General features: G+C 45.0%; 1 protein-coding gene across 2 annotated transcripts in view; it reads right to left on the reverse strand.

Moving 5' to 3' along the window:
- UBE4A (ubiquitination factor E4A) overlaps nucleotides 1-17,670 on the reverse strand; it is a 32,245-nt gene extending 14,575 nt beyond the window's left edge. Inside the window, exons 1-15 of one of the 2 annotated variants that reach the window (XM_078870058.1) lie at nucleotides 17,552-17,670; nucleotides 14,741-14,938; nucleotides 13,003-13,182; nucleotides 11,712-11,824; nucleotides 10,981-11,130; nucleotides 9,786-9,948; nucleotides 8,246-8,448; nucleotides 7,488-7,697; nucleotides 6,473-6,634; nucleotides 5,846-6,014; nucleotides 4,522-4,648; nucleotides 3,327-3,471; nucleotides 2,408-2,594; nucleotides 980-1,112; nucleotides 479-672 (exon numbers count right to left, since the gene is read on the reverse strand). In XM_078870058.1, the coding sequence (XP_078726184.1) occupies nucleotides 479-672; nucleotides 980-1,112; nucleotides 2,408-2,594; nucleotides 3,327-3,471; nucleotides 4,522-4,648; nucleotides 5,846-6,014; nucleotides 6,473-6,634; nucleotides 7,488-7,697; nucleotides 8,246-8,448; nucleotides 9,786-9,948; nucleotides 10,981-11,130; nucleotides 11,712-11,824; nucleotides 13,003-13,182; nucleotides 14,741-14,861 (2,257 nt within the window). In that variant the 5' untranslated portion in view covers nucleotides 14,862-14,938; nucleotides 17,552-17,670. Of the gene's footprint in view, nucleotides 1-478; nucleotides 673-979; nucleotides 1,113-2,407; nucleotides 2,595-3,326; nucleotides 3,472-4,521; nucleotides 4,649-5,845; nucleotides 6,015-6,472; nucleotides 6,635-7,487; nucleotides 7,698-8,245; nucleotides 8,449-9,785; nucleotides 9,949-10,980; nucleotides 11,131-11,711; nucleotides 11,825-12,999; nucleotides 13,183-14,740; nucleotides 14,939-17,551 lie in introns of both variants that reach the window. The other variant, XM_078870057.1, reaches the window with a different exon arrangement.
- Nucleotides 17,671-17,773: the final 103 nt, after the last annotated feature.

Below are 17,773 nucleotides of genomic sequence, written 5' to 3' on the forward strand. Positions count from 1 at the left end.
AAGTAGTTGTCAGTTTTAAAGTCATAGTTTAACAAGACAACACTTGCCACCATCCTTCAAACCCATTGGTGAAAAAGAGCAAAGTTTCTGTTTACATTATAATATGTTTACGCGAGAGCCGGGGGCTTATGGGACCCCGGGGTCCCGCCATGAGGTTCATTTGTTGCAGACGTTTGTGGTTTGAATCCGGCAGGCCACCCTGGGTAATACTGCTGGTGTAAACCATAAAATACACATGCTTCGCAGCGGACTTAAAAAATCCCGTGACGTCCTTTCCCAGGGTAGACGATCGTGTGATGGAGTCGTTGTTAAAATTTGAATGAACAGCAATTAATCAAATGAGATGACTCATAAATTGCCCTCCCCTCCCACAAAACTACTATATCTCTGCGTGCTCTGAGAAAGACACGAAGAACAAATGTATTAAATTACACTTATTCTTAGCGGAGGAACCTCGCAGGCCCAGTGTCACACTCACCGGTGAACTCGATGTCGACGAAGACGTTGAGAAGGGCGCAAGCGAGCCGGGCCGCGTGCGGATAAGTGGTGAAGGCCTGCTCGCGCCGCAGCGTGGGCACGGGCGGACCGGAGGGTGGCGTCGCCTCCTCGACGCGTGGCATCACGGCCTCCAGCACCTCGGCCAGGCGTGCCCGCAGGTGGGGGTTCCGCATACTGTGCATGCGGTGGTGCCACCGGGGGGCAGGGCAAATGAGCAAAAAAGGCAGTGGTGAGAGGCATGGTGGAGCAGGTTTTTTACCAAATCTTATCCGGATTATGCTCTCGGCGTCACGTCAGATCTCTTGCAGCGACATGTGGGTACATTTCGATTTAAAGCTTTCATGACTGCAGGGATTCATCTTCTTGGTTCTTTCGGTAAAGTCACGTAGAAGGGAAATAATAAAATAATAAAAATAAAACCTATTATTATTTCCCTTCTACTAGACTTTACCGAAAGAACCAAGAAGATGTGGGTACATACCGATGAGTGCTGCCCATGAAGAGGGTGATGAGGTTGAGGAAGTCCTGTAGGGAGTCCCCAGTCTCCTCCAGCGTCGCTTCAGAAAACCTCCGCAGGAAGATGAGCAGGTCGGCCAGGTTGTCCACCAAGAACTCTGCAGCGCAAACCATCAAGCATGCAATATGGTATATATATATGTGGGAACACCACACAGGCATCTATACACAACATACAAACGAAGAGGCACATGCACACAGAGAGAAACAGAAATCAATCACTACATCAATATTTACAGCCACCTCAATTACTGACAATTAGTTTGTGGAAATAACGGCACTGCCAAAATTAACGCAATGTGAATTCCAGTTAAAAGTACAATACAAATTGTTGATGAATATAGGTGGTAAATACGATTATAGTAATGTTAGTGTATGGTTCTCATGATTTTTAAGACACCTCGGAAGACGAACTTTGTGCACTTGCTATTTTTCTTATTTGTATTGCTTAGCCACCATCACTACCACCTGGACAGATCACGTGCTATACACACTTCACTCACTATACGAGGTGGGCATAAAGGTTTTTTTATTTAATCTAGACGATCTAAAATGCTTCGTGGAAATGCGAGAAATATTCACTATGCACTACAGAGTTTTACCACGAGATGTCAGACACGTCCCATCTAACAAAATGGCATTCTTTTAAGATGAAGAACCATGTGTAATTCGGTGTGTAAAATTGCAAAGTTATATGAGCGTTCCGAAGACGGTTTAGGAAAACATCACTGAGACCAAATAATATTTTGCGCTGGTATCATATTTTGTTGAAATATGAGACACACAGACATGGAATCACACATTAAGCAGGCACAACACCACTTCCAGAGAAACTGCTGAACAGGTCAAAGCAGTCGTGAGATGTGGTCAATTCAAAATGCTTTGCAGGAAATGGTTATTCCAACATTTCTCAAAGCGCAGTTCATGAATCGTGTATAACGATCTCAGAACATTCCTGTATATCTGTAATATACGCCACTAGTAACAATCACTCTGAGAAATGTATTATGAACAGACACATTCAAAACAATCACAACCAAGATGTTGGCGAAACACTCATATCTCAATATGATGTGTTTCATAAACACCATGGCGAACAAGTGGAGGTATAGGTGAATGAAACTCACGTAATTAAATATTCGTACTACCAAGTGTGTGTGCATGTGAATACAGTTTTACCAACTCATTTCAAACTGCTGCGCTTAATTCAATAATAATAGACGAAACATTTTATGGACACCGTGTACAAAACAGCTGGACGGAGGGACAAACTGACATCATAGATGGTAATAATTACAGTGGGACATTTGTGAAAAAAAGCTTGAGTGCTCATCGCATTCCTCCAGTCTAAAAATAAAGATCATGATTCTGACGTGCAGTCCCTGCAGCATACCCGGTGTGTGTTTGAGGAGGCTGCCCACCAACCCGGCGCTGCCCTCCGCATCGTTCTCGTCGGCAAACTGCACTTGGAGGTACTCTCCCGGCCGCCCCTCTCCCAGTGCGTACTGCACACAGAGCTCGGCCGTGGCGGCCTGAACGGCCAGGGAGTGGCCGAGTGCCTGTGGCTCAGTGAGGGCTGCCTGCAGTCAGAAAACACAGGGATGATGGGGGCGGAATACTCGTGAAAAAATATACATTTTAACGTCTACGCATGTAAAAAAATCACTCCCCAAAGGTGATTGGATAAAGTCTCACGATTCGGAGTTGTGGAATGGATTCAGGAATCAATTTTTTTTTGTCTCGGTAATGATCTGTTTTGCATGCCATCAGTCTAAATGCAACATGAGCATATGACTTGGATGTAATCCGCATACCTCAATAATATTTTATTCTCTATATTTACAGTTCGATGCATCTATCATAATAATCGATGTTAATCAATGAACAGACAGCTTCCATGCAAATTGACAACCATAGCCTTTGGGGAAAACTATATGGTATAGGGTAACAAACATTTGAATCAGACACGTGCAAGAAAAAGAACAGCTGCTGAAACAGTTATTTAGGCAACAATTTTTTAGAGGTATGATCACACTAAGTGAATTAAGGAAAATGTATTTCGAAAATGGTATTTTGAGTTGGGGACAGATAGAGAAGACCACGAGGCAGGCCAATAAGGTGACCAAAATAAGTAATTGAGGCCTTGAAAAAGAAAGGCCGAGGGTGTGACGTAGACAAATAGAGGCTGAGAAGACAGGACCACACAGGGACGTGGCCCCGCAGACCGATTACGATGATGATGATGAACACTGTCCAAGAGTACAACACGCGCAGGCTCCACCTGCGTTAGGGAATGTGTTGGGATGCCATGCCTTTAAACTCAGGTATGCTGAGGTGGCGTGCTCAAAGCGCTCCTGCAGCCCAGCAGCAGCCGGTGACCCAACCGTCGTGGCGTCCTGCCAGGCGGCCCGGAGCTGATGCAGAGCCCGATTCAGGTTGACCAGCTCACCGTGCATCCTGCCGCAGGAGGCACATCCAGTATTTACCCGCAAGTTTCTCTTTCTGTTCTTGGTTCTTTCGGTAAAGTCAGGTGGAGAACAGGTCTGTCGGGGAGACAGACCTGTTCTCCACCTGAGGACGGCTACTTGCGTTGTGGCCGAAACGTCGTGAGAATTATTTTATTATGTTTTATTTTTATTATTTTATTATTTCAATTCTACGTGACTTTACCGAAAGAACCAAGAAGATGAATCCCTGCAGTCACGAAAGCTTTAAATCGAAATTTTCTCTTTCTGCTTCACCGTAGTCTTTTGTATGTATTCCTCATGTTGCCTACGTAAATATTAAACAAAGTCATTCAAACGACAAGGAACTGAAAGGGAGAATTCATGTCAACGATGTGAGAGGTGGCTAGGTTGCTTAGGGGGCACATGTCATGGCAGAGCAGTGAGCTGGCACTGATGACACTTGGGTTTGAATCCAAGTAACCGCCTCTAATTAAACCGGTTACCAATGGTTGCCAAATAAACCACTATATGACGTTTTTCACTGAGTTGAGCATATTTCATTTCTGAGGACAAAAAATTGATTGGTTCAAATGCTATGCAAAGAAGACTCATTGGAGCACATATTAAAGGTAGGGTAAGAGGCAATTGAAGAATTTGATCATTCATTCTGTCATGTTATCTTTCACAGGGCATCCGCCAACATGGAGTAATGCACTGTTTTCTGTGAAAGTTCCGAATGAAAATGTACTTCATTTTCTAATGCCATTAAGCCGGTACCACAGTTGGAATGTAATTGGGAATAAGAGACAAAATCACGAGAGAAAAAATTAACTGCGTTTTCATGTTCTTTTCTGCATAATAAAAAAAAAACTCTGAAAAACAATTCAAATCTCCTTTAGTGGCATTTAGATGAAAAATACTGATACGCAGGAACACAGAAAGCTATACTGACAGCTTACTTAGCAGCGAGTAATACAGCTAACCAGCCACCCATCAAGCTAAATTCCCATGCTACCACTCTTGCGCCATATCCAACACTGTGTGCCCACGTGCGCACTACCTGTGGAAGCCGATACTGAGGGTCAGCTGTGCCATGACCAGCATCTCTGTGAGCAGGTTGTACGACTCGGCCAGATTCGCCGTCTCTCCCGGGTCGCTCGGCACCAAGCATGTCTCCTTCTCCAGTCCTGTGAGCACACAACGGAAGCACCGTCCCTATTAAAATAACCAACAATTTAGTAGCTGGGTGGCTCGGGAGGTCAGAGCACTGAGCTGGTGCCACTGAGATGCTGGGCTCTAATCATAGGTAGCAATCGGGTACCCGATAACCCGTACCCTACCCGATACCCGGCTACCCGTACCCGGCCGGGTACGGGTAAGGAATCAAAACCCGTTTGTGACCTCTGGCTCTAATCCAGGCAAGCTACCTCTGATTAAACTGGGTCCTTATGTGGAGTGAGTGGATGGTCTGAGCCTGGTCACCAATGACTGCACAAAATATAACAGATCACAGTAATTTTGGTTCTGTGATTAATGTGCTTAAGGTCCAGCTCTGAGAATTACAATATCTGCTTTGACTGTCTTGTGATAAACATTACTCTCAATGTGGTAGAGTGAGTGGGAAAGTGCTACTCTGTACTGAGAAGGCCAGGTCATTAGAAGCAAGGCCAGATCACTTGAAGTGATCTCAGAGGTAGCTTCTGTGATATCGGTTTATATGGACCTTTCTCTCACGTTAAGGGTTCCAATGTTCTGAGAGATCTGAATGGATACAAAGCCTCAAAAGTTTCATTTTTTTAAAGTAAAAATTTAAATATAAAACCATGACCACTTGTGGAACAAGTTATTTTATAATACAATCAGTTCTTTCCTTCAACAGAGTAGCACTCCAGGTAAGAGATTTGTAATATATTTGATGGTTTACAAAAATGTAGAAACATTTACAACTGAAAGCAAGCTTTACAATATTGACGAGCTAAGTACACTGTGTCTGAAAGCCCAGAATAAGAGCGACTGCATCATGAAATAGAAATGGGGTTCATGACATATTGCATAAAGTGTGTGTTTAGGCCATTCCATTTTAATAATTTCTCAAGATATGCTAAAATACATAACATTTTTTGAGGATGCATTTTCCAACTGAGTGCTTCCCAAGTCAAGTGAAACCTCCAGAAGCTCTACTCTTTGGTTTTTTCGGTAAAGTCACGTGGTTAGAAATAAAATAAAACAAATCACGACGTTTCGATCGCTTGTGTTGCGATCGAAACGTCGTTATTTGTTTTATTTGATTTCTACCTACGTGACTTTACCGAAAGAACAAAAGAGTATGGATTCCTGCAGTCACGAAAGCTTCAACTCCAGAAGCTCCTTCCTCGCTCGCTCACCAGCCATGTGCACTCCACGTGCCGCACGCGCGGTCGGCTCCAGCGATCCCGCTGCACAATACGTGGGGTCGAAACCCAGCAACTTGGGAGAATGCGGGCGGCAGAACGGACGGCAGAGGCGTGCAAGGACACCGCCTAGGTTCAGCAGCATACCATCAGAGGAGAAGCCCTGCAAAGACGTGAGGATGGTGGTCAGGAAGCAAGGTGACACGGCATGGTTTGTCAATTCTACCCCTTCATATCAGAAACTGCAGAGTCCCAACATGGGAAATAGACCAACTGTTATGATACGAACAAAGATTTTGCGGATGAAAAAAAGGTCCTTTCTTGTTATCCCTGTATATGAATCTAGAGCCTGACTGGTTATGAACTTAGCACCATGCGAGGTTCATGAGCAGCAAAATCAGTAACTATTTAATCTCATATTATTATTTTAATCTGAGCTAAATAGACCAAATAGAGGACGCTGGCCGCATAATAATACTCATGACGTCTGAAGGACCCAAGTGGGAGCTCTTCTCCAAGTACTCGCACTGCAGACTCAATCAACCCTGGGGAGCCAAATTCATAGAGACGCACACAAACGTAACCCGGGCCTGCCACAGCATGCCCCGTCACGTTGCGCACCTGATGGAAGAGGGCAGGCATCTGGCTGGCCCAGAGCTTGCGCCGCCCAGCATTGGCGCTCAAGCATCCGGCGAGCCAGGAGAGCAGCTCGTGCCGCGTCTCCGGGTTCTGCATGAGTGTCCGCAGTACCAGGCTCATCTGCTCTTGCAGGTGCGACATCAACTGCAGCACGAGCACGGTGAAAAACACAGTGATTATCATGCAGTAATGATGATGGAAATAGCAGTAGTAATGTTAAATATATATAGGCACGTTCAAATGCAAACATACGGATCGGTGTTATGCGTAATAATGCACGTAGCAATATTTCTGCATAGCTTGAGTTCGCGTAACATAACAAACACTCGTTCGTGGTGATGGGGTGGTGGTGTGATCCTTGAGGTCCATAAGGGGGCATTCCGCAATGTGTACCACTAAACTACTGTATGCAGTTTTCATTTAAATAAAAACTAAGAAATTATTTAAGTAATTATCCCTTCTGGTGTATGTGCATCACAACGTGATGTATCGGGCCTGCACATTTCCTTAAAAAAACGAGTCATCCCTTGTTATACGGGAACCTAAAATACAAAATTTCGCTAAAACATAACTTAGAAATCAGGGAAGGTCCAAAGCCGATTCTTCTACTTCCACCCATCGCTATTCTCAATTCCTTTATCTTTTCTATCTCCTGTTTGTCTATTTCCTTTCTAGAGCTCTTCTATTCAATTCCTGCATTATACGTATGGGCTCCTATGGTTATGCTTGTTTGTGCTGGTTGTATAGATGTCATGTACCCTAATTATGTCCTTTCCTGTACCTAATGTTGTTGTTGAAAATACCAATTCAATTCTATTTTTTTTTTACCCCCAAAGCATTATCTGCATGCACGCGCCCGTGGGCACAGTGTTGGATATTGCAAGAGTGGTAGCATGGGCATTTAGCTGGATGGGTGGCTGGTTAGCTGTATTACTCGCTGCTAAGTAAGCTGTCAGTATAGCTTTCGGTGTTCCTGCGTATCAGTAGAAGCACGGACCTGGTGTATGTTGGTCTCCTGCATGTGCAGCTCGTGGGGGCCAATGCGCGTCGGGTTGGAGAAGTACGGCTGCTGCCCGACGCCCGAGGGGCCTGGGGGAGCGAAGGGGCTCAGGGGCAGGCAGGAGGGGCGCAGCACCGCACCCAGGATCGTGCCGTCGTACTGCGCGCCCTGCTGGCCATCCGCCACTGCCACGTGCCGCATCAGCACCTGCGCGCGCACACACGCACGCAGCGGTTAAATGCAGTTTGGCGAGTCCACCTGCATCTCTTCTGCGTCCACCTTGAGTGTCGCACAAAGATTGTCAAATATCTATATCACCCCATATCGTATACACAAAGCCAAACAAATGTTGCATTGTAGCACGTGCTAACACGTGTGGCGTGACCCAACTGAAAGATGAAAAAAAGATGTGGTCATTTTATCACAATGCATGCGTGGAAAACACCACAAAAAAATTCACAAGAAGGAGGCATGCCTTCAAAAGTACACGTTGCTCGCGTAATGCAATCTGTTACATTAAGCACATGTTATAATAGCATAACGGCATGTGCTTGTTATAACAAAGCATTTTTTATGATTCACAATCTAAATCTTTATTTTAAATCATCTTTGCCGCAGTTGCATCCATTTTTATAGTAACGCCGCGTTCACACGCAACAATATGCCCGCCGTGCATCTGCACAACTGTGTGCTTGACCACGTTGCGCACACACCGCACACAACCACAAGCTTGCCCAGCCCCACCGCGCGCACACCTTGGCCATCTCGGGGTGCGCTACCCAGGCGCTGAGCGCCGCCAAGCAGCGCGGCAGGGCTGGTCCCTCCAGACGCGTTGTCTCCAGCTGCCCCCGCAGCACGTCCAGCGCTGGCCAAAAGGCGTCTTCCAGGGAGTCGCCCTCGGTGACCATCGCCGACAGAACCGCCTGCATGAACTCGGCCCCTTCGCCTAGCTCCCCACCTGGGTCGGAAAATTACACACAGCCGGGGAGAGGGGGGGGGTGTATTAGATCATCTCCCCCTGATTGTATACGTGACTGATTTCCACCCGCATTTGAAGTTCATACAAATCTTAGATGAGCCGTTCGAAATAAACCCAATATTTTGGTTTGTAAAAGTGTATCTTACAGATGTTATTCTGCTCATTGCCACATCAGAGAACTTTGTAAAAGTGTGGTATGTTGAAATTTACTACCCCGGAAGTTAAAAATGTAGTTTGTTCCATGCGTGCAGGATTTTGTCATGGAGAGAAATGACCCTACAATGTCCTCCATCGTTTTTTACGCAGAGATCTGCAAACCCAATTCCCAGTCACGTTATAAAACATAGAAAGCATCTGTGTCTCCCTCACTACCCTGCCTCTACATATATTAGCTAAACACTTAATTATCGATTTCATACTAAATTACTAATGTTACAGCTATACCCATCTTAGTTTATTATGAGGGCAGTGAAGGAAAATAACACTCAACTCACTTGCTTTTATCTACAAGTTATTCATTTACCAGGTAAAACCTGCTGAGCTAATAGCTCTTTTCAGAGGTGACCTGCCCACAAACGGTCATCCAAGTGGCTTATATCATGTGGTAATTAATAGTTGCAGTAAATTAAGCTAAATGTGTGTGTGTGTTCCCCAATGTGGATGGTAAAACCGGAGGACTCAAGAGAAAAATCCACGTGACCACGAGGAAAACACACAAACTCCAAACACACAGGCGACAGGGCAGGGGTCGAACCCATATATTATTGTGCACCAGGCAAGGAGCGTAACACCTTCCCACCCTTTAGATCGATATTCCAATCGTGCAAATTTCACCATGCCACACAATGAAGAAATATTACATTGGAATTCTTGTAGCTAGCAGTGCACCACCCTGTATCAAAGAACAGCCCTGAAAAGATGATGCCATAGAACTAATTCTAAAGTCACTTCAAAAGACATTAATCCTCAATAGGGGCCCAAGGCAAAACCTTCAATTGTCCTGCGTTCGTTGTATGCCAAGCAAACAGAAGATATGTTAATCTTCAGTGCTGGAAAACAGCCAAATAGGTGAAAAAATACAAACTTTATCAAATGTTTTTGTTCAGCCATTGTTTACCAGGCTGACAACCATCAACACACAGCACTTGACAACCCTGTACAATCACATGCGGCTGCCTCGATTTCTAGCCCGGGATTTCTCAGCGGTGCCGGGGCCAATGCTCCCGACACGCTGTTTAGCACCCCCTGCAGCCAACTGCCCACCGCCCCGCTGTTGTAATTTGAAACGGAATTTTTTTTTAACAGTTTACACTCGCCGGGGGTGACGGACGCAGAGTCGGCCAGCAGTTCCAGCAGCTGGGCATGCGTGTCCGTGTCAGGGTAGATCTCTGGCGTCAGCAGGCTCGTTCGCGCGTTGGACACGCAGAGATTGCGGCACTGAACCACGGAGCCAAGCAAGTGCTCCGGGACTTTGGCCAGCTGGAGAAGCAAAGACAAGACAAAGTGCCCCATATAACCTTAACAGACTGTTGGCGCAAGTGTTGTTAGCAAGCACCTACAGTATAAAGGCCAACACAGCACACAAGGGGGTGGGTGGCCCAGCCCCACACCCGGCCGTCTTTATCTCCCCAGTGGCGATGTTTACACATTGCACCAGGTTCTCATTTAAGGCTGAGGCGACCTAGGGGAGGCCCCGGACCGTCACTGGTGTTGACCGCAAGCGGGAATCGAACTCAGGTCGTCAGCTTTGAAGCGCAATGCACTAACGATTGGACTACCGCAACCAAAGTTGGAGAAGCAAACGCACACAAAACACACCAGGAGGACTCCACCCCCACCCCGCACCTCCCGCCACCACCGCTAATTTTGTGTGCGTACAAACTCGCGTGTGAAAACTGCCTTCAAAAGTGGGGTTGCTTTTTTTGTTGCTTGTCTCATGTTCATTAAAAGCTGTGAGACAATAAAACTCCATTGTGTCTGTGATTACGTCCAAGAGGTAAATTTGGCTTTGCGGGGTGTCCTGTTTCCTTTCAATCAAACAAAAATATTTGTATATTCATTTCGCAGATCATTTGTGCAATGTGCTGTGCGTATTGTACAATCATATTAAGTCCGAATATACTATTATGCTGCAATACATTACATTGCAGCTGTTATTGTAATTGTGGAGAAGAATTCAAGGCACACAAGCAAGCTATTCTGTAATTTGATCAGTAAAAGGTTATTGGCATAGACATCTGCTAACAGTCCAACATAAATGTTTTGTTTTAGCATTATAATACACTTATTTACCCACTCAGGTCTCAAGACTTTCATGAGGGTCCAGTATTTGGATGTTTGGCCAATTCTAACCAATAAGCGGACTGGCACATGGGATGTGAACCTGGAGTTCCCGAAGAGGACTGACACACACACACAGCCGGGAATATTGCTCATAGCTCTGCACGGACCGATTCAAGAATCAGTCGCTGTACTGCCACCCCGCGCGTTCACGAATGTGAGGACGGGCACCTCAATCTTGGCGCGCCGGTAGCAGGCGAGGAGATAGTGCAGCACGCTGTGCTCCCCAGCGTCACGTTCCGCTGAAAAATTGGCCTGGCCAGCGGTCATGGAAACCACATGTCTGTCCGGATCCACCAGCAAAAGGCGCGTGAACAATGCCTGCAGCCACACAGACACATGCGCACCGTCCGTATTAACCCAAGAAACATGGTATACTATTTAATTAGCACACATACATACATACACATAGATCAACAGCCCTTTATAAAACCTGTGATGGACTGCAGGGGGTGGTTTAACCATCCTTCACCATGCTGGCATAAGAAATGTACAGCACTTTTAAATAAACTCCGTTTCATTTGAATTGTGAAAGTGCATGACGTGTGAATATGGAAGCAATGCAAAAATTACCATTAAAAACGTAACATATACTCCATATTCAAAGACACATGCAGACATCTTCATTTTTTCCGAACACATTATCCATTCCAGAGCAGACCAAGCACTGACTGATGCATGAACGCACTATGCTAATGCTAAATTGTTGATCATGAGCAATGGCACTCAGAATAAATGTGCCACACAAAACAAGTAAAAGCATCGCATTGTAAGCACTCATTTGTATTCACGTACCAACAATGTGCCTGTGAGATATTAAAACGAAGCAATCTGCTGGAAATACGGAAACCGTTTCCGTTGTCCGTCAGAAAGCAGCTCTACAATTGCATGCGACCACTTACCTGCTCCAAGTTGTCCATATCGAGCCAATCTTGTGCGTCTGGCTGCGCAACTGTCTCCTGCAGATAAACGCAGCATGGTGGGATCCCATTGCTGTTCCGAGTGCTGGGTTCACCTGTACACGCACACACATATAAATATCCCTTCATGGAGGCCTTTAAGACTAAGTGCTGTTAGCAACTATGAAGGATGCGTTGGGGCGGTGGTATGGCTAGCACAACACCCTCAATCCTGATGTTTCCACACTGCATCAAAAATCAAACTCAGGTTGCCGATTTTGTAGCGCAGTGCACTAACCACTGTGCCACTGCTCCCCACACAGGTGTCTGCACAACTACACACATGTATGCTGTATAATGTTTTTGGAAACATTTGATTTTAGCATTGAATTTTGTATTTTTGAAATGTTGAAAAAAAAACACAAGCTGGAGATAGCACATCCACTTTGTAAGCTGTTCAATCATGAACAGATATAACCTAACACCATAAATATTGCACAACATACACAGTACATAAATAGTATTTATGACCAGGTCAGTGACCAGTAAGACAACTGTACATTTGTGCAAGGGACGCACAGGGTATAAATATAATGTGATATCAAACAGCAGTGTTTAAAAAAGACAAACTATATGGCCTATAAAGCAGACGCCTTTTGTTTCTGCATCCAAAGCAAAAAAAAGGCAAAATTCCAAAACATTGCAAAATATTTTGATTTAAAGCTTTCGTGACTGCAGGGATTCATATTCTTGATTCTTTCGGTAAAGTCACATAGAAGGGAAATAATAAAATAATAAAAATATAAACAATAAAATTATCACGACGTTTCGACTGCAACACAAGCAATCATCACACCTGATGATGATTGCTTGTGTTGCAGATACATTTTTTGTGTTATATTTTTTTTTTCCCCTTCTACGTGACTTTACCCAAAGAACCAAGAATATTGCAAAATACATTCAGAAATTTGCATAAAAACAGCATTCTATTCTATTGAGGATTTACATAGTGCCCTTTCCAGGGCATTGCAAAGACGACAGTCATTTCTGAACTGAAGGTAAACAAATTCAACCAAACAAAACTCAATTAACTTTTCATCACTTGACAAAGCCAAAAATGTAATTTTGGAGCACACAAAGCCACGCTGAAGTCGGTCGACTCGGCGAATCCCTCCAAACGTTACACGCAATGCCACCGGCACACTTACGCAGGTTACTAGCAATGAGCAAAATCAATCTTTGACCCCTGCTTGGCGCGGGGCAACGTGCGGCAGGCGCTGCTTTGACTCACTGCTGTCGAGCGTGATGAGGAAGACGCGCTGGATCATGTGGTTGAGGTTGAGGTGCACACAGGTCTCTTGCTGGTTGCGGAAATCCCGCTTGCACGCCTCCACCGAGTCCTCTGTCTCCTCGTCGGCGCTCTCTGACCTGCTGCTGCTGCTGCTCTCCGTGAAACCCTCTGTGGGGCTCTCATCTGTTTTACGAGGTGCAAGTCGTTACTTGCCGTCCACATGTACAGCAGACTGGTGTGCAATTTAAAAAGTGATAACGTGTGGTCCTGCTATCATGCATAAGAAAATATCGATATAATCAGTGGCTAATGTGTACTACTCAAGAGTGGCTTTCCTGGATAAGTGAATTACAATTATACTATTACTTAAATAGTATTACTACTTACGTGTCCCTCCACATTGAAATATATAAAAGGGAAATTTGTGAATATGTGTGTCTGTTCGAAATGTTTAGCATACTTCCCGACATGCAACAAACTTGAAATTTGGCATGTGGGCAGCTTCCACTGTACACAATGCCAAAACAATATACTTTTGTATTTTATGGGGGGGCGCAATAATGGATATATTTTGCACGGCAAGTGAGCAGTGACGTCACATCTGTGATGCATGCGGCAGCGTTACGCAATGTGCCTGCTGACGTCACGCATCCCCCCCCCCAACCCTCCGCGTAGGCCGTCTATTAATCCAAGACAAGAATCCAAGTCTCGGGCGAAGCCGGGTAGTAAAACTAGTTAATAATAAAAGTACATTTTACACTTTCACTCAACCAAAAAGGCCTTCCAGGAATACATAATGTGTGATAGATTGGAAGTGTAAAACAACTTTTGTTTTTAATATGGAGGGACAGGCATATGAAGGAGATATAGTGCCTGGTTATTTATTGTTACTATTCTGCACAATAACGCTAAATATTATATTGTGCTATGTACAGTGTTATGTTATACAACTGATTTTTTTGTTTAGTTTGTTGTCCTTCCATCGCACCTCCAAATAACAGTTGGCTACGTACAGTGCAAAAAAAAGTTCAACATACATACGTGTGCTTGCCAAAGAACTCTGAGACCAATACACATGGATTTGAGAAAAAAAGGTATCATGTAAAAGCTTATATGTATTTTACAATAAGGTCCAGATTTTAATCATATAAGATGTTTCATCCAATAATTTGGCTTATTAAATCCGGTGCTATATACCCGTTATACTGTTTGTAATAATAGCTTGGCATGTGATGTCAGCTCCAGTCTCATTTTTGAAGTATACAAAGTATTGGCATATGGTGTTGGTTGGGAGAGGGTGGAGAATGCAGGGGGGCATGGGATGTGGGGCCAGGGGGAGAACATGGCATCTCAATGGGTTTTCCCACTATATATTTGCATACACTGGTGAGTGTTGAGGGTCAGATGAAGTGTCATGTCACTCCTTCTGCAGGATGAGCATTATACAGCACTCATCTCAAATGGCTTTCCTGAGCTGATAAATACATCTCCACTTGTCTATGACAGGACTCATTTTATTCAGATGCGATCACATCCTGCTCACACAGTGACAAGTGGAATACTAACCCCAGTTTATGGGGATTTATACATCACCAACCAGGATTTAAATTCAGGACCTTGAGATAATTTTCTCAGTGTTCCACCAAATCGTCATGCCCTCCATCAAATACAGCTACTTTAAGGAGCAAAAACCTAGGGGGAGAAAAATGCTGATAATTAAGAGTTGCTCGTTCACACTCACCCTCAATCTTGTCACCATGCTGTTGGCCCTGTTTGGCTGAAAAGCGCTCTGCATCAGCCACTGATCCAAAGAGCGCTGCGAATGGGTTGGTCGAGATGTTGTTATTCTCACGGTCATTCATCTCTACTAATCCGACAGTTTGGAGTCCGCGGAATCAGCAGTTCTCTTCTGGCCAGGCCAAGCCAAGCCTATCTGTTGCTGTAACCACCACACAGAAAAAACATGCAATCAATGAGTTTCCAATATAAACATTTGTTCAAATCAGTTGGATAAAGGGTATATCGCTTTTAAAACTAACCAAGTGAAGAACAAAACACATTTTTACATCTCCACAGTGTTACAAATAACGACTTATCTAGGAATTCTGAAGACTTGAGGAATTTCGATTTAAAGCTTTCGTGACTGCAGGGATTCATCTTCTTGGTTCTTTCGGTAAAGTCACGTAGAAGGGAAGTAATAAAATAATAAAAATAAAACATAATAAAATAATTCTCACGACGTTTCGGCAACAACGCAAGCAGCCGTCAGACGCTGTCGCCTCGACAGACCTGGTTTCACCTGAGGACGGCTGCTTGCGTTGTGGCCGAAACGTCGTGATAATTATTTTATTATGTTTTATTTTTATGATTTTATTACTTCCCTTCTACGTGACTTTACCGAAAGAACCAAGAAGACTTGAGGAAGTTTATACTTTTGGATGTTTGGACAAAATCACTTGTTAAGAGGAAAACAAAGTACCTAGAGAAAACTCACAAATACGAGGATATAAAAATGTCCACATAGATGGCCTGTCACATTCTGTATTGCTATCTCCAGACGAAAGGATTGCTAAGTCTCAGACATGTGTATGATCCACTGACCATTACCTCCAAAGCACTGAATTAGAGATGTGCGCTATCATCCACCAGTGGACAGAATATGGCTGGGGATGGTGATGAGTAAAACATGTTCATTTAATCGCAAGTTGCGTAATTTTACCTGTTCATTAGCCACCATGTAAATGGTATAAAATAATTACTCATCAATGTGCAACATATGTAATGGCAATCAGGGTATTGTGAAAAGTATTTATAAACCATACAAATAGTTGGCATTTCCTCATGACTAGGGTATTAAAGAATGGACTCCACTGCACGTCTATCTTTCCACTTCTCATTCAGTCAATTTGCATGCGATTGTAAAACAAACAAGCAAAACACACGTGTTGGCTGGCTGATGAATAACAGCCCATGCCTGATACTGCCTGCACCAGTGGGTGCCCCATCATTAGCATAAACTGGATTTTACTCAAGACGAATTCATCATCAGTCACGATCTATCATCAGATGCTGGATAAAGGCCTCCAGACGCCACCACCATCCCTCATGGTTCCGCGATGCAATATCCCTGCAGCGCCTGCACAATAGTTAATGTCATCGCTCCATCTCTGTCGTGGTAACTCTCGCAGGCAGTCGCCCTCCTACAACTGGCAGAGGAGCGACGCTCACAAGAACGAGCAGAACGCAGGGCAGCGAAAACGCAGCAAAAGTTGGCACAGTGGCGAGCACTGGTGGTGTATCTGCCAGTCATCCCATAACACCTGGGGGTCTGTCCCGCGAATTCTTGCCAGCGAGCCTTCAAAACATCAATGTGCACCTAACAAGGGTTATCATCACTTCGGTGGTTTAACAGCGGTTGTTCTTGTTACTTTAGCTGCCAGCTGACATTTCTATTATCTTACATACATTTGGACCATAGACGAATTCAGTGTTTCAAGTAATCTACTGGAATTTCAAAATGTGCAGATTTTCTCACTGGAGTGCCGGTGAGTTTGGTAATCATTTCATTTGACTTTGCAGTGTACGCAAGGCTCGTGAGAATGTTATCATGTCTCACTTTCACTTCGCTATCTTCTATTCTACGTGGCACGATCAACCACCCACCCACGCACGCTGCGTGTGCTTCATCAAACCACCTCCACACCCCCATCCTATGTCAAATTGTCATTCACAGCCCCCGTGTTTGACAATCCACCGCTAAAGGGCTTCCTCTCCACGCGGTGTAGATGGGGGAGGTTATTCACTTGACCATTCTTGTCCATGCCGGTCAGTGAGGGTTGTGTAGTGGTGAATAGCTCTCTCTCCCTCGGGTTAGGGACCGGTTAAGACAGAATGCGCCACCAACCCACGATAGCCGTGACTGTCATAGATATATAGAAATCCAAAATCGTGGCAGTGCGCTAACAGCTGCGCCACCGCTCTCTCAATCTCTCTCGCTGTATAAAACCTCCATATTTTGTTTTGCGTTTGACAATGCCCGTGAGATCGAAACGTCGAGCTCTTGCCGTCGTCTTCAGTGGCAGGGGGAAACCCCGACGAATATAATGAACGCGATGAAGCAACACTGCCTCCCGTTCACCAGTGAGCCCACGTTCAGCCATTGAAGCCAGCACCGCCAGGCACCACAACAACAAGCGGCTAGCCACCACGTAACCAACCCGCCCCGTGGCACTTGACGCGACATTAACGTAACAGCGCTGAGGGGTAATTCATGAACCAAACGGCGAGTTAATTCAACGTTAAAACGTTTTATTTATTTCTTATCCAGAGGTCGCACGCGAAACACCTCGCGCCTTGCCTGTCGGCCTTGTGTAGCCCCCCACAATAGCCTGGCGAAAGCGCCGCGATGAGAGGGGGTGGGGGGTACTGATTTTATATATAAATAAAATTAAACAATTAACAGCCGCTACTTGGCGTTGTGTATTGTGTTGTTTGTTGTCTTAGCGTTGTGCTGTTTAACCGCCCGTCAGCGCGAACGAAGGCGACTCGTTACCGTGAGGAGAAGAAGTCTACACACGGCGAAGCGCCCGGACGCCTCCTCTGCCGAGTCTGGAAGATGTCCACCGAAACGGGCGGAAGACCGTGCGCTTTCGTGTTCGGTGGAGATCTTCCGTGTTCGGTGGAGATCTTCCGTGTTCGGTGGAGATCTTCCGTGTTCGGTGGAGATCTTCCGTGTTCGGTGGTGATCTTCCGTGTTCGGTGGTGATCTTCCGTG

The sequence above is a fragment of the Lampetra fluviatilis genome, chromosome 29 (assembly GCF_964198595.1).
Source record: "Lampetra fluviatilis chromosome 29, kcLamFluv1.1, whole genome shotgun sequence".
Taxonomy (NCBI): domain Eukaryota; kingdom Metazoa; phylum Chordata; class Hyperoartia; order Petromyzontiformes; family Petromyzontidae; genus Lampetra; species Lampetra fluviatilis.